The sequence below is a fragment of the Bos javanicus genome, chromosome X, assembly GCF_032452875.1.
Source record: "Bos javanicus breed banteng chromosome X, ARS-OSU_banteng_1.0, whole genome shotgun sequence".
Classification (NCBI taxonomy): Eukaryota; Metazoa; Chordata; class Mammalia; order Artiodactyla; family Bovidae; genus Bos; species Bos javanicus.
In genome coordinates this window covers 81,753,331-81,767,628 of record NC_083897.1, presented here as the reverse complement: position 1 = coordinate 81,767,628, position 14,298 = coordinate 81,753,331, and the positions used below count along the sequence as shown (strand labels likewise).

The 14,298-nt window shown below is 38.7% G+C and overlaps 1 protein-coding gene across 2 annotated transcripts in view; it reads right to left on the bottom strand.

Moving 5' to 3' along the window:
- Window positions 1-14,298, bottom strand: part of TEX11 (testis expressed 11) — a 203,776-nt gene that overhangs the window by 142,720 nt on the left and 46,758 nt on the right. For both annotated transcript variants that reach the window (XM_061409806.1, XM_061409807.1), the window contains exons 6-8: window positions 12,489-12,569; window positions 12,288-12,407; window positions 3,863-3,943 (exon numbers count right to left, since the gene is read on the bottom strand). In XM_061409806.1, the coding sequence (XP_061265790.1) occupies window positions 3,863-3,943; window positions 12,288-12,407; window positions 12,489-12,569 (282 nt within the window). The remainder of the gene's footprint in view (window positions 1-3,862; window positions 3,944-12,287; window positions 12,408-12,488; window positions 12,570-14,298) is intronic.

Genomic DNA, 14,298 nt, shown 5'->3' with positions numbered 1-14,298 from the left:
ATGCTTTTGAATTGTGGTGTTGAAGAAGACTCTTGAGAGTCCCTTAGACAGCAAAGAGATCAAACCAGTCAATCCTAAAGAAATCAACCCTGAATATTCATTGGAAGGACTTGCTGAAGCTGAAGCTCCAATACTTTGGCCACCTGCTGCAAAGAGCTGACTCACTGGAAAAAACCCTGATGCTGGGAAAGACAGATGGCAGGAAGAGAGGCGGGTGACAGAGGATGAGATGGTTATGTATACACACACACACTCTTTCCCCTTACAGGTTATTACAGAGTATGGAATATAGTTTTCTGTGCTATACAGTAGGTCCTTGTTGGTTATCTATTTTATATAAACAGTAGTAGATGCATGTTAATCCCAACCACCTAATTTATCCCTCCCAGCCTTTTCCCTTTGGTAACCATAAGTTTGTTTTTGAGCTCTCTGTTTCTGTCTTAAATAAGCTCATTAGTATCTTTTTCAGATTTCACATATAAGCAATATTATACGATACATGTCTTTGGCTTACTTCACTTAGCATGTTAATCTCTAGGTCCATCCATGTTGCTGCAAATGGCATTTATTTCATTATTTCTTATGGCTGAGTAATATTCCATTGTGTATATATACCACATCATCATCCATTCATCTGTTGATGGACACTTAGGTTGCTTCCATGTCTTGGCTGTTTATAAATAGTGTTGCAATGAACACTTGAGTGCATGTATCTTTTTCTATTACAGTTTCCTCAGGGTATATGCCCAGTAGTGGGATTGTTGGGTCACATGGTAGTTTTATTCCTAGTTTTTTAAGCAATCTCCATACTGTTCTCCACAGTAGCTGTACCAATTTACATTCCCAACAACACTGTAGGAGGGTTCCTTTTTCTCCACATCCTCTCCAGCATTTATTATTTGTAGACTTTTCAATGATGGTCATTTTGACCAGAATGAGGTGATACTTCACTGTAGGAAAAACAACCCAACTTTGTTTTTATTTAAACAGCAGGAAATAATTTCTTACAGTTCTGAAGGTTACAAAAGTCCAAAATTAAAAGTTTAACCATCACTTTTCTATGGTAAAGGCTCTCTTCCCAGAGCTGCCTTCATGCATGATAGGGTAGAGGATATGAGAAAAGCAAGTTCTCTGGTGCCCTTCTTATAAGGGTACTAACTCCATCATGAAGGCCCTTCCTCATCTAAGCTTAATTACCTCCCCAAAACCCTACCACCATACACATGGAGAGTTAAGGCTTCAGCAGATAAGTTTGGGTCAAGAGGGGACACACTTTAGTTCATAGCATTTTGTAAAAACTGGCACCAGTAGAAATGCTAAATATTTTCATGTTCAGCAACTTGTAACACTATTTATAACAGTATTTAAAATCATATTAATATAGTTATAATCTTAAAAATCCCCATTTTAAAAGATCCAAGGACTTTAATACATAGGTCCCAAGGAAGCTATAAAAATAATTGGTAAGCACATGAAAAGATGCTTAGTGTCATTACTTAGTAGGGAAATGCAAGCCAAAGGCACAATGAGAAACCACTTCACACCTACTAAGATGGCTATGATAGTAATTTTTTTTAAAGCCAAGACAATAACAAGTGTTGCTAAGGGTATGGAGAAACTGGAACCCCAATTCAAATGCTGGTGGGAATGTAAAATGGTACAGCCAGTATTAAAAAGAGTTTGGTGGTTCATCGAAAAGTTAAACATAAAATTACCATATTACCAACCATTCAAGTCTTAGATTAAAACAGCTAAAAGCAGGGATTCCAATACTTGTACACCAATGTTCATTACAGCATTATTCACAGTAACCAAAAGGTGGAAACAACTCAAGTATCTATCAATTGATGAACAGATAAAATTAGGTATATACATACAATGAAATATTATTCAGTCATAGAAAGGAACCCAGTTCTGATACATGCCATGATATGCACCTTGAAAATATTAATGCTAAATGAAATAAGTCAGACACAAAAGGATAAATATTATATGATTCCATTTATATAAAATATCTAGAACAAGCAAGTTCACAGAGACAGAAAGTAAATTAGAGGTTACCAGGGGAGGCAGTAATGAGGAGTATTTGTGTAATGAGTACAGAGTTTCTATCAGTACAGAGTGGTGATGGTTATACAACACTGTGAATGTACTTAGTGCCACTGAATTGCATGCTTAAAAATTGTTAAAATGGCAAATTTTATGTTATATATATTTTAGCTCAATAAAAAATTATACTAGAATGTCACCTAATAAATATAGAAAGGATAGAATTAGAAAAATAGCCAGGTGTCAACCATCACAGTACCAATTCAGGCAGGAAATCTCAACAGATAGTGAAAGTTGGATGAGAAACTGGATTTTACAAAGTCTCAGAGCATCATTTCACAAAACACTTAGGAATAACAAAGGGAAAAAATACATAAGTTTGAAACCTGTAAGAAACCATTTTAACCAAGAGATCAAAGTTAGCACCACCACCAATAGAATAAATCAAACTTGTATGTCATTCAACAGAATCATTTCTGTGATTTTCTGGCCCCAAATTCATAACCTAGTCTAATCGTAAGGAATCTTTGAACAAACCCTAATTTGGTTAGAGAGAGGTAATTGCAGAGACGTCGTTTAAGGGTTTAAACTTGCAGCTAGTAGATAATTTCTGGAAATCTAATGTACAACATAGTGATTTTAGTCAACAATACTGTGCTTTAAATTTTTAAATTGCTAAGGAACTAGATCTTGACTCTTCTCAACACAAAAAAATGACATTTATGTGACATTATAAAGGTGTTAGCTAACACTACTCCAGTAACCATACTGCAAATTAAAAGTGTATCAAATCAACATGTGAAATACCTCAAATTTATACAGTGTTATATGTCAAATATACCTCAATAAAATTTCTTTTTAATTTTTGAAAAATAAATTAAGTCACATTCTACAAAATGGCTGTTCTGGAATCTTCAAAATTGTCAAGGTCATGAAAGTCAAGGCAAAAGTGAGGAAGTTTTCCAGTGAAAGAGACTAGAGACTAAGTGAATCCTAGAAAGAATCCATTTTGTGTAAAGATCAGTATTGAAAAACTTGAACTAGGTCTCAGGGCAAAGGATATATAGGAATTCTTTGTATGATTCTTGTTACAGTTTTGTAACTGTGAAATTGTTTTTAATTTTTTTAAAGACTAGAAGAGTACCTCCACATAATATTAGCAATATATAAATAGTTACTGAATTAAGTTCTACATTATAACATAGAATTTGAGAGAAAAGTACAACCAGTTTCACACGAAGGTACAAGTGATGGAGCCCTGAGACCATCCTGATACCAAATTTATCTTTGGTATCAGTCTCCTCTGTACCAGTAAAGACTGAAGTAAGCATAGGCCTGAAATAGGGGAGAAAGAATGGAAAAGGGAGATAAAGTGGAAAAATTAAAAATTATCTACTCTGGAATACTGATGAACTCCAGTCTGAGAAACAGGTTTTATTTATCCTATCAAACTGCTCACACCTCCAAATCCCAATATAGAAAAATACTATGGCAATGATAATGAATAGCTGCTATCAACCTTGTCAGTAGGGCAATAAACTCATTTTTTCTTTCTTTCATCATATACCATGACATATGGAGGAAATATTACCAAAGTATTTTGACAATAAAAGGGAAAGCAAAGAAATGTTAAGTAACCTGTATCACTTTTTAGAACACCTGTTCTATTAAAGAGCAAAAGAAGCAAAATATTTCAAACCTTGGCTAAGTAAGTAAATCTTATACAAAATATAAACTCTATAGGAGCACATGAAGTAGTAATGAGTCTTCCTAGAATGTGATACAGGAGAATGAAGGCAGAGATTTCACTCACCATTTGGGGAAGCCTCACCAACATATCTTTACAGCGTAGTATACAACGAGATGCTTTTTGAAAATCCCCTCCAGCAACTGCCTGGGAAAGCAAAAAACAAAATGTCAGTAACTGGTTAAAATGAATAACAAGCTATATGTCTAAAAGTCAATTCTGACATGTGAACTGCTGTTAAAAAGTCTTGATTTGTTTACTTCTTCTTTTCCAATGTGGATTCCTACTATTTTTCTTCTCTGATTGCTATGGCTAGGACTACGAAAATTATGTTGAATAATAGAGGTGAGAGTGGGCACTGTTATCGTGTTCCTGACTTTAGAGGAAATGCTTTCAGCTTTTCACCATTTAGGATGCTTACTGTGGGTTGGCTGCATATGGCCTTTATTATGTTAAGGTATGCCTACTTTCTGAAGAGTTTTTAATCATAAATTATGATTTAATCATAAATCATAATTTTCTCAAAGGCTTTCTATGCATCTATTGAGATGATCAATTTGTTAATATGGTGTATCTTCTTCAGCTCCATAGTTCAAAAGACTAAATTCTTTGATGCACAAGCCTTCTTTATGGTCCAACTCTCACATCCATATATTTGTTGTTGTTCAGTTGCTTGGTCATGTCTGACTATCTGCGACCCCATGGATTGCAGCACACCAGGCTTCCCTGTCCTTCACCGTACCCCGGAACTTGCTCAAATTCACGTCCAGTGAGTCAGTGATGCCATTCAACCATCTTATCCTCTGTCGTCCCCTTCTCCTCCAGCCTTCAACCTTTCCCAGCATCAGGGTCTATTCTAATGAGTCAGCTCTTCACATCAGGTGGCCAAAGTATTGGAGCTTTAGCATCAGTCCTTCCAATGAATATTCAGGACTGATTTCCCTCAGGATTAACTGCTTTCATCTCCTTGCAGTCCAGGGGACGTTCAAGGGTCTTCTCCAACACCACAGTTCAAAACCATCAATTCTTTGGCAGTAAGCCTTCTTTATGGAGCAACTCTCACATCCATACATAACTACCAGAAAAACCATAGCTTTGACTATATGGACCTTTGTTGGGAAAGTAATGTCTCTGCTTTTTAATATGCTGTCTAGGTTTGTCATAGTATTTCTTCCAAGGAGCAAGTGTCTTTTAATTTCACAGATACAGTCACTATCCATGGTGATTCTGGAGCCTAAGAAAAAAATAGTCTGTTACTGTTCCCATTGTTTCCCCATCTACTGGCATGAACTGATGGGACCGGATGCCATGATCCATCTTTTGAATGCTGTGATTTAAGCCAGTATTTTCACTCTCCTCTTTCACCTTGATCAAGATACTCTTTAGTTCTTTTTTGCTTTCTGCCATAAGGGTGGTATCTGGAAAACTCAGCAGTGGCCACAGGACTGGAAAAGGTCAGTTTTCATTCCAATCCCAAAGAAGGCAATGCCAAAGAACATTCAAACTACCGCACAATTGCACTCATCTCACACGCTAGCAAAGTAACACTCAAAATTCTCCAAGCCAGGCTTCAACAGTACGTGAACTGTGAACTTCCAGATGTTCATGTTGGATTTAGAAAAGGCAGAGGAAGCAGAGATCAAATTGCCAACATCCGTTGGATCAGTGGAAAAGTGAGAGAGTTCCAGAAAAACATCTACTTCTGCTTTATTGACTATGCCAAAGCCTTTTGACTTTGTGGATCACAACAAACTGTGGAAAATTCTTAAAGAAATGGGAATACCAGACCACCTGACCTGTCTCCTGAGAAATCTGTATGCAAGTCAAGAAGCAACTATTAGAAATGGACATGGAACAACAGACTGGCTACAAGTCAGAGAAGGAGTACATCAAGGCTGTATATTGTCACCCTGCTTATTTAACTTATATGCAGAGTACATCATGAGAAACACTGGGCTGGATGAAGCACAAGATGGAATCAAGATTGCAGGGAGAAATATCAATAACCTCAGATATGCAGATAACACCACTCTCATGGCAGAAAGCAAAGAAGAACTAGAGAGCCTCTTGATGAAAGTAAAGAGGAGAATGAAAAAGCTGGTTTAAAACTAAACATTCAGAAAACTAAGATCATGGCATCTGGGCCCATCACCTCATGGCAAATAGATGGGAAAACAATGAAAACAGTGAGAGACTTTATTTTGGGGGGCCTCCAAAATCACTGCAGATGGTGATTGCAGCCATGAAATTAAGACACTTGCTCCTTGGAAGAAAAGCTATGACCAACCTAGACAGCATATTAAAAAGCAGAGACCTTATTTTGCCAACAAAGGTCTGTTTTGTCAAAGCCATTGTTTTTCCAGGAGTCATGTATGGATGTGAGAATTGGACTATAAAGAAAGCTTGCTGTTGCTGCTGCTGCTGCTAAGTCACTTCAGTTGGGTCCGACTCTGTGTGACCCCATAGATGGCAGCCCATCAGGCTCCACCGTCCCTGGGATTCTCCAGGCAAGAACACTGGAGTGGGTTGCCATTTCCTTCTCCAATGCATGAAAGTGAAAAGTGAAAGTAAAGTCGCTGCTCAGCCATAAAAAAATAAAATTTTGCCATTTGCAACAACATAGATGGACTTGGGAGGGTACTATGCTAAAAAGTGAAATGAGCCAGATAGAGAAAGAAAAATGCTGTATGATATCACTTGTATGTGGAATCTAAAAACTGCACCAAACTAGTGAATAAAACAAACAAACAAACAAACAAAAAGACTCACAGATCCAAAGAACAAACTTGCAGTTACCAATGAGGAGAGGGAAGGGGGGTAAGGGCTATATAGGGGTAGGGGATTAAGAGGTATAAACTATTATGAATAAAATAAGCTATAAGAATATACTGTATAATATGGGAATATTTTATAATAACTATAAATGGAGTATAACCTTTAAAATTGTCAATCACTATATTGTACATGTGTAACATATAACACTGTACATCAACTATACGTCAACAAAACAGTAAATAAAATAAACCATATAGGTCTTTTTCACATGAACTACTATCAAGTCAAATGCATCCCTGTCACAGTATATAATATAGAGTTGTGATCTCTTAAATATTAGATTTTTATAGGCCTGAGGAGGTTAAGTAACACCCCAAAGTCATAGAGCGAGTTGGTAGAAGAGTTAAGATATAAGACCAAGACCTGCTGGACTTTTTATCAATTTTTTAGTAGTTGCATTAAAGTAACTGACAAAGGATATTAACATTTAAAAGCAAACAAAATTACCACAAAGGGTTCTCTTTTTTTACAGCAACCTAATTTGAGTGAACTCCAAGAGACAATGGGGGACAGAGGAGCCTGGTGTGCTGTAGTACATGGGGGGGTCACAAAAGAGTTGGACATGTCTTAGTGACTGAACAACAACAAAGTTGTGGGTAGGGAGTGTTAGACTAAAAGTCAGAGAATCATGGTTCTAGTCTTAGATCTTCAATTAACTCACATCATCTCTCTGAACCTCAGTTTCATCATTTAAAAAATGAGAAGGAATTAAAACCTAACTAAATGGGTAATATCTCATATCCATGGATCAAAACACTTAACATTATTAAGATAGCAATACTCCTCAAACTGATCCACAGATTCAGTGGTTTTCTTATGAAAATTCCAACTGGCTTTGTTGCAAAAATTAACAAGCTTTTTCTAAAATTCATATGGAAATGCAAGAGACCCAGAAGAGTCAAATAATCCTGAAAAATAACAAAGCTGGAAAATTCACCCTTCCTTATATCAAAACTGACTACACAGCTACTGTACTCAAGACACCATAGCACTGGTGTAAGGACAAACATATAGATCAATGGGAACAGAATCAACAGTTCAGAAATAAATCCTCACATTTCTGATCAATTAATTTTTGACAAGGGTGATAAAACCATTCAATGGGGAAAGAACAGTCTTCAACAAATGGTGCTAGGACAACTGGAGAGTTACATGCAAAAGAATGCAAATAGACTCTCATCTCATACCATACATGAAAATTAACTTGAAATGCGTCAAGTCCTAAATGTAAATTCTAAATCTATAAAATTCCTAGATATGAAGAAATTAGAGCCCTCAGAGACTAGTGGCAGAAGTGTAAAATGGTACAAAGCCACTGTGGAAAATAGTCCAGCAGTTTCAACAAAAGGTTAAACAGAGTTATCATGTTTTTGAGCAATTATATTTCTAGGTATGTATCCAAGAGAAATAAAAACATGTACATGCAAAAATCTGTACATGAATGTTCACAGTAGAATTATTTACAATAGCTCCAAATTGAAAACATTCCATATGTTCATCAATAACTGAATGGATAAACAAAATGTGGTATATCCATATAGTACAATAATATTTGGTAATAAAAATACTGATAGATGCTACAACATAGATTGGGCTTCCCTGGTGGCTCGGTTGGTAAAGAATCTGCCTGCAATGCAGGACACCTGGGTTCGATCCCTGGGTTGGGAAGATCCCCTGGAGAAGGGAAAGGCTACCCACTCTAGTATTCTGGCCTGGAGATTGTATAGTCCACGGGGTTGCAAACAATTGGACATGACTGAACGACCTTCACTTTCACAACATAGATTAAAGATTAAATTTGAAAACATGCTAAGTAAAAGAAGCTAAGCACAAAAGATTGTTATATGATCTCATTTATATGAAATGTCCAGAACAGATAAATCTATAAAAACAGCAAGTAGATTAGTGGTTGCTAGCGGTCAGGAAGGCAATGGCACCCCACTCCAATACTGTTGCCTGGAAAATCCCATGGATGGAGGAGCCTGGTAGGCTACAGTCCATGGGGTCGCTAAGAGTCAGACACGACTGAGCGACTTCACTTTCACTTTCCACTTTCATGCACTGGAGAAGGAAATGGCAACCCACTCCAGTGTTCTTGCCTGGAGAATCCCGTGGGTGGAGAAGCCTGGTGGGCTGCAGTCCATGGGGTCGCACAGAGTCGGACACGACTGAAGCGACTTAGCAGCAGCGGTCAGGAGGAATAGGGAATGACTGCAATGTATAGGGGATTTCTTTTGGGGTAATGAAAATGTTTTAAACTTAAGATTGTGCTAAAAGTTCTCAATTGTATGAATATACTGAAACCATTGAATTGTATTTTTAAATGTGTGAATTTTACAGTATATGAATTATATTTCTGTGAAGATGTTAAAAAATAAGATTAGATAATTTTTAAGTTCTCTTTCATTTCCAGAATTACATAATTTCAGAGAGTAAACTCATTCCAGCTTATATTTTGTCAACTTAAAATGCACACCGAACAGCATGGTGACAAAAGAAGGAAACCTATAAGCCAAACTGAGGAAAAGTACAACTCTGAACACTGACATCAACCATTCAATATCACAGTAATCCAAGTATATGCCCCAACCAGTAATGCTGAAGAAGCTGAAGTTGAACAGTTCTATGAAGACCTACAAGACCTTTTAGAACTAACACCCAAAAAAAGATGTCCTTTTCATTATAGGGGACTGGAATGCAAAAGTAGGAAGTCAAGAAATACCTGGAGTAACAGGCAAATTTGGCCTTGGAATACAGAATGAAGCAGGGCAAAGACTAATAGAGTTTTGCCAAGAAAATGCACTGGTCATAACAAATACCCTCTTCCAACAACACAAGAGAAGACTCTATATATGGACATCACCAGATGGTCAACACCAAAATCAGACTGATTATAGTATTTGCAGCCAAAGATGGAGAAGCTCTATATAATCAGCAAAAACAAGACCAGGAGCTGACTGTGGCTCAGACCATGAACTCCTTATTGCCAAATTCAGACTTAAATTGAAGAAAGTAGGGAAAACCAATAGACCGTTCAGGTATGACCTAAATCAAATCCCTTATGATTATACAGTGCAAGTGAGAAATAGACTTAAGGGCCTAGATCTGATAGATAAGAGTGCCTGATGAACTATGGAATGAGGTTTGTGACATTGTACAGGAGACAGGGATCAAGACCATTCCCATAGAAAAGAACTGCAAAAAAGCAAAATGGCTGTCTGGGGAGGCCTTACAAATAGCTGTGAAAAGAAGAGAAGTGAAAAGCAAAGGAAAAAAGGAAAGACATGCATATCTGAATGCAGAGTTCCAAAGAATAGCAAGAAGAGATAAGAAAGCCTTCTTCAGCGATAAATGCAAAGAAATAGAGGAAAACAACAGAATGGGAAAGACTAGGGATCTCTTCAAGAAAATCAGAGATACCAAAGCAACATTTCATGCAAAGATGAGCTCGATAAAGGACAGAAATGGTATGGACCTAACAGAAGCAGAAGATATTAAGAAGAGATGGCAAGAATACACAGACGAACTGTACAAAAAAGATCTTCATGACCCAGATAATCACGATGGTATGATCACTGACTTAGAGCCAGACATCCTGGAATGTGAAGTCAAGTGGGCCTTAGAAAGCATCACTACAAACAAAGCTAGTGGAGGTGATGGAATTCCAGTTGAGCTATTTCAAATCCTGAAAGATGATGCTGTGAAAGTGCTGCACTCAATATGCCAGCAAATCTGGAAAACTCAGCAGTGGTCACAGGACTGGAAAAGGTCAGTTTTCATTCCAATCCCAAAGAAAGGCAATGCCAAAGAATGCTCAAACTACCACACAATTGCACTCATCTCACACACTAGTAAAGTAATGCTCAAAATTCTTCAAGCCAGGCTTCAGCAATATGTGAACCGTGAACTTCCTGATGTTCAAGCTGGTTTCAGAAAAGGCAGAGGAACCAGAGATCAAATTGCCAACATCTGCTGGATCATAGAAAAAGCAAGAGAGTTCCAGAAAAACATCTATTTCTGCCTTATTGACCATGCCAAAGCCTTTGACTGTATGGATCACAATAAACTGTGAAAAATTCTTCAAGAGATGAGAATACCAGAACACCTGATCTGCCTCTTGAGAAATCTGTATGCAGGTCAGGAAGCAACAGTTAGAACTAGACATGGAACAATAGACTGGTTCCAAATAGGAAAAGGAGTTCGTCAAGGCTGTATATTGTCACCCTGTTTATTTAACTTATATGCAGAGTACATCATGAGAAACACTGGACTGGAAGAAACACAAGCTAGAATTAAGATTGCCGGGAGAAATATCACTAACCTCAGATATGCAGATGACACCACCCTTATGGCAGAAAGTGAAGAGGAACTCAAAAGCCTCTTGATGAAAGTGAAAGAGGAGAGTGAAAAACTTGGCTTAAAGCTCAACATTCAGAAAATGAAGATCATGGCATCTGGTCCCACCACTTCATGGGAAATAGATGGGGAAACAGTGGAAACAGTGTCAGACTTTATTTTTCTGGGCTCCAAAATCACTACAGATTGTGACTGCAGCCATGAAATTAAAAGACGCTTACTCCTTGGAAGAAAAGTTATGACCAACCTAGATAGCATATTCAAAAGCAGAGACATTACTTTGCCAACAAAGGTTCGTCTAGTCAAGGCTATGGTTTTTCCTGTGGTCATGTATGGATGTGAGAGTTGGGACTGTGAGGAAGGCTGAGCACCGAAGAATTGATGCTTTTGAACTGTGGTGTTGGAGAAGACTCTTGAGAATCCCTTGGACTGCAAGGAGATCCAACCAGTCCATTCTGAAGGAGATCAGCCCTGGGATTTCTTTGGAAGGAATGATGCTAAAGCTGAAACTCCAGTACTTTGGCCACCTCATGTGAAGAGTTGACTCATTGGAAAAGACTCTGATGCTGGGAGGGATTGGGGGCAGGAGGAGAAGGGGATGACAGAGGATGAGATGGCTGGATGGCATCACTGACTTGATGGACGTGAGTCTGAGTGAACTCCAGGAGTTGGTGATGGTCAGGGAGGCCTGGCGTGCTGCGATTCATGGGGTCGCAAAGAGTCGGACACGACTGAGCGACTGATCTGATCTGATCTGAACACTGACATCAGCACACTTTTAGAAAATATTAGCAAACAACTCAGAATAATTTCAAATGTGAAGGCTCTTTTGGGGCAGTACTTTGGGTATTGGAGAAGGAAATGGCAAACCACTCCAGTATTCTTGCCTGGAGAATTCCATGAACATCAGAGCCTGGTAGGCTACAGTTCACAGGGTCACAAAGAATCAGAAATGACTGAACAATCAACACACTTTAGCCATACTGTAAACATAAGAGAGTCACAGAGATAGGTGTTTCAAATAGAAACCACTGCCACAAATAATGATAGATATTACATGCAGTGCTTGAAAATAAGGATTAGTTATCTAAGTCTTTTCAATTTCATCTACCCCAATAAATACCAATTACAATTAGTAATGTCACCTTCAGCTATAAAACAGAGATTAAAAAGGTTAAATATAATATGCAATAAAAGACCAATGACACCTGACTTTCTTCTAATAGGTTATATCTCATCACTTTTGCATTTACATATAGAAAATGCCCCACTGTAAACCTCTGGTGACTATGATACTTACTGCCTCTGCTTGGTAAGAAAGCACTTTCAGAAGGTCCCTCTCCACAGTATTCTTCTGCACCATCACATGTTCCTCAGTGGGGCTCCTCTGAGTTATTTTGGAATATAACTTCTCCAGACTCTGGAAAATAAACCACATTACAATGTAATGATGAAAATAACCACAACTGCTACTAACAGTTAAAAATCAACAGTAACTTACAGTTATGGCAGATTGAAAAAAATCATCAGCAAGTACCACATTTCCAACATTCACCCATCCTTTTCCTGTTTTCATATTCATCTGGAAGAAAGAAGGTACAAAATAATTGTTAAAAATTCACACCTCAAGGACGTTCAAGATGGCAGAGGAGTAAGATGGGGAGATTACCCTCCCCACCCATCAAATGCATCAAAAATTCATCTGAATATGGAACAATTTCTACAGAATGCCTGCTGAACACCAGACTTCCAAAAAGGCAAGCCAACCTCCCCACAACAACGTACAGCAAAAGATAAAGATAAGAAAACAGACAAGATTTCAGGACAGGGACTTGTGCCCCTGGGAAGGAATCCCGAAGGAGGAAAAGTTTCCACACACTCAGAAACCCCCTCAGAGGAGGGGTCAGGGGGGAGCTTTGGAACCTCCGAAGGAAACACAGCAACAGGTGCTTAGAAGGCCAAACGGAGAGAATTCACCAGAGTTCGTTGTCAAACAGCACTTTTCAGCAGAGAAGCAGCTTACATGCCCTTCACGACAATTGGGGCTAGATGCTCAGGCTCAGGCTTCAGGGGTCAGACCCCAGGGAGAGGATCAGGGTTGGCTGCCATCAAGATACTCTGAGGGGACTAGTACAACACAGCTGAGGGAGTCCAGGGAAAATCATGGGCCAGCCAGAGAGGCAAGAGATCACTGTGGTGGGAACGCTCTAACTACGCACACTCCCAGAATGCAGGACCTCACCTTTGCCAGTGCCATAGGTGGGATGAGTCAGCTGTGGTCTATGAAGGTAGAAAAGACATTGCGAGAGCTAGAGGCAGAGGATAGGAGACTACTACAATCTCAACCCCAGGGGTTGCAAGTGCCGCCAAGCTGTGAGCAGGCACAGGTCACTGCCCACACCTTCCTGGGAGACTGAGCAGTTTGACTCTGCTGAGGGACCCACAACTCAGGGCCAGCTCCTATGGGGAAATACATGAGCCACCTGAGACTGTGGCAACTTACCACAGGTCTTGGCTCCAGCAGGCACTCCCCACACACCCCAACTGAGCATGTGAGTCCTAATAGGCTGCCTTGTATCTGGGTTGGGAACAGACACCAGAGAGCAGCCCACAAACAGAGGGACGGCCAAAACCAAAGTGGAACACCAGAGGATGTGTGAGCAAAGGAGAGAAGGGGGCAGTACTCCTACAGCAGGTGCAGTGGATTAAATCCCCACAATTAGCCTGAGACTGTGGGCTTAGGAGCAACTGTGGACTTTAGGAGCAAGTACAAGCTGGAGAAAGGCAAGATATGAGTCTCAGACATACTGCACAGAACAGCTCCACAGATCTTCCTAGAAATATTGGAGGAATTTCTGAATAGGCAGATTGAGTACAGCACACAGTATGGAAAGGTCAATGGAGGAATTACAAGAATATTCTTCATATTACCATTCAATATATACTTTGCTATTTTTTCCCTTTTTTTATCATACTGTTCTAATGTTGTTTTTTCTCCATTATTCTTTTAATGTTTATTTTTTATAACCTACTTATTATTCCTTTTTAAAAAACATCTTATTTTTAAATAAATTCATTTTATTTTCCTATTTTTACAGTATTTACATTTCCCCCATGTTTCTTATTTTGTATTTTTGCTAGTCTAGTTTTTAGTATTCATTTTCACTTCTGGGTTTGTCTATTGGCTTGACTGTTCTCTTCTGACTCCTGCTTTTATCTTAATTTTATTTCTTTTCTCTTTTTTTTCTCTTCTGTTTGTAAGTGTGTAAGTTTCTTTGGGTGTTCTGGGCTGTTCAGTGGAGCTTTCACCA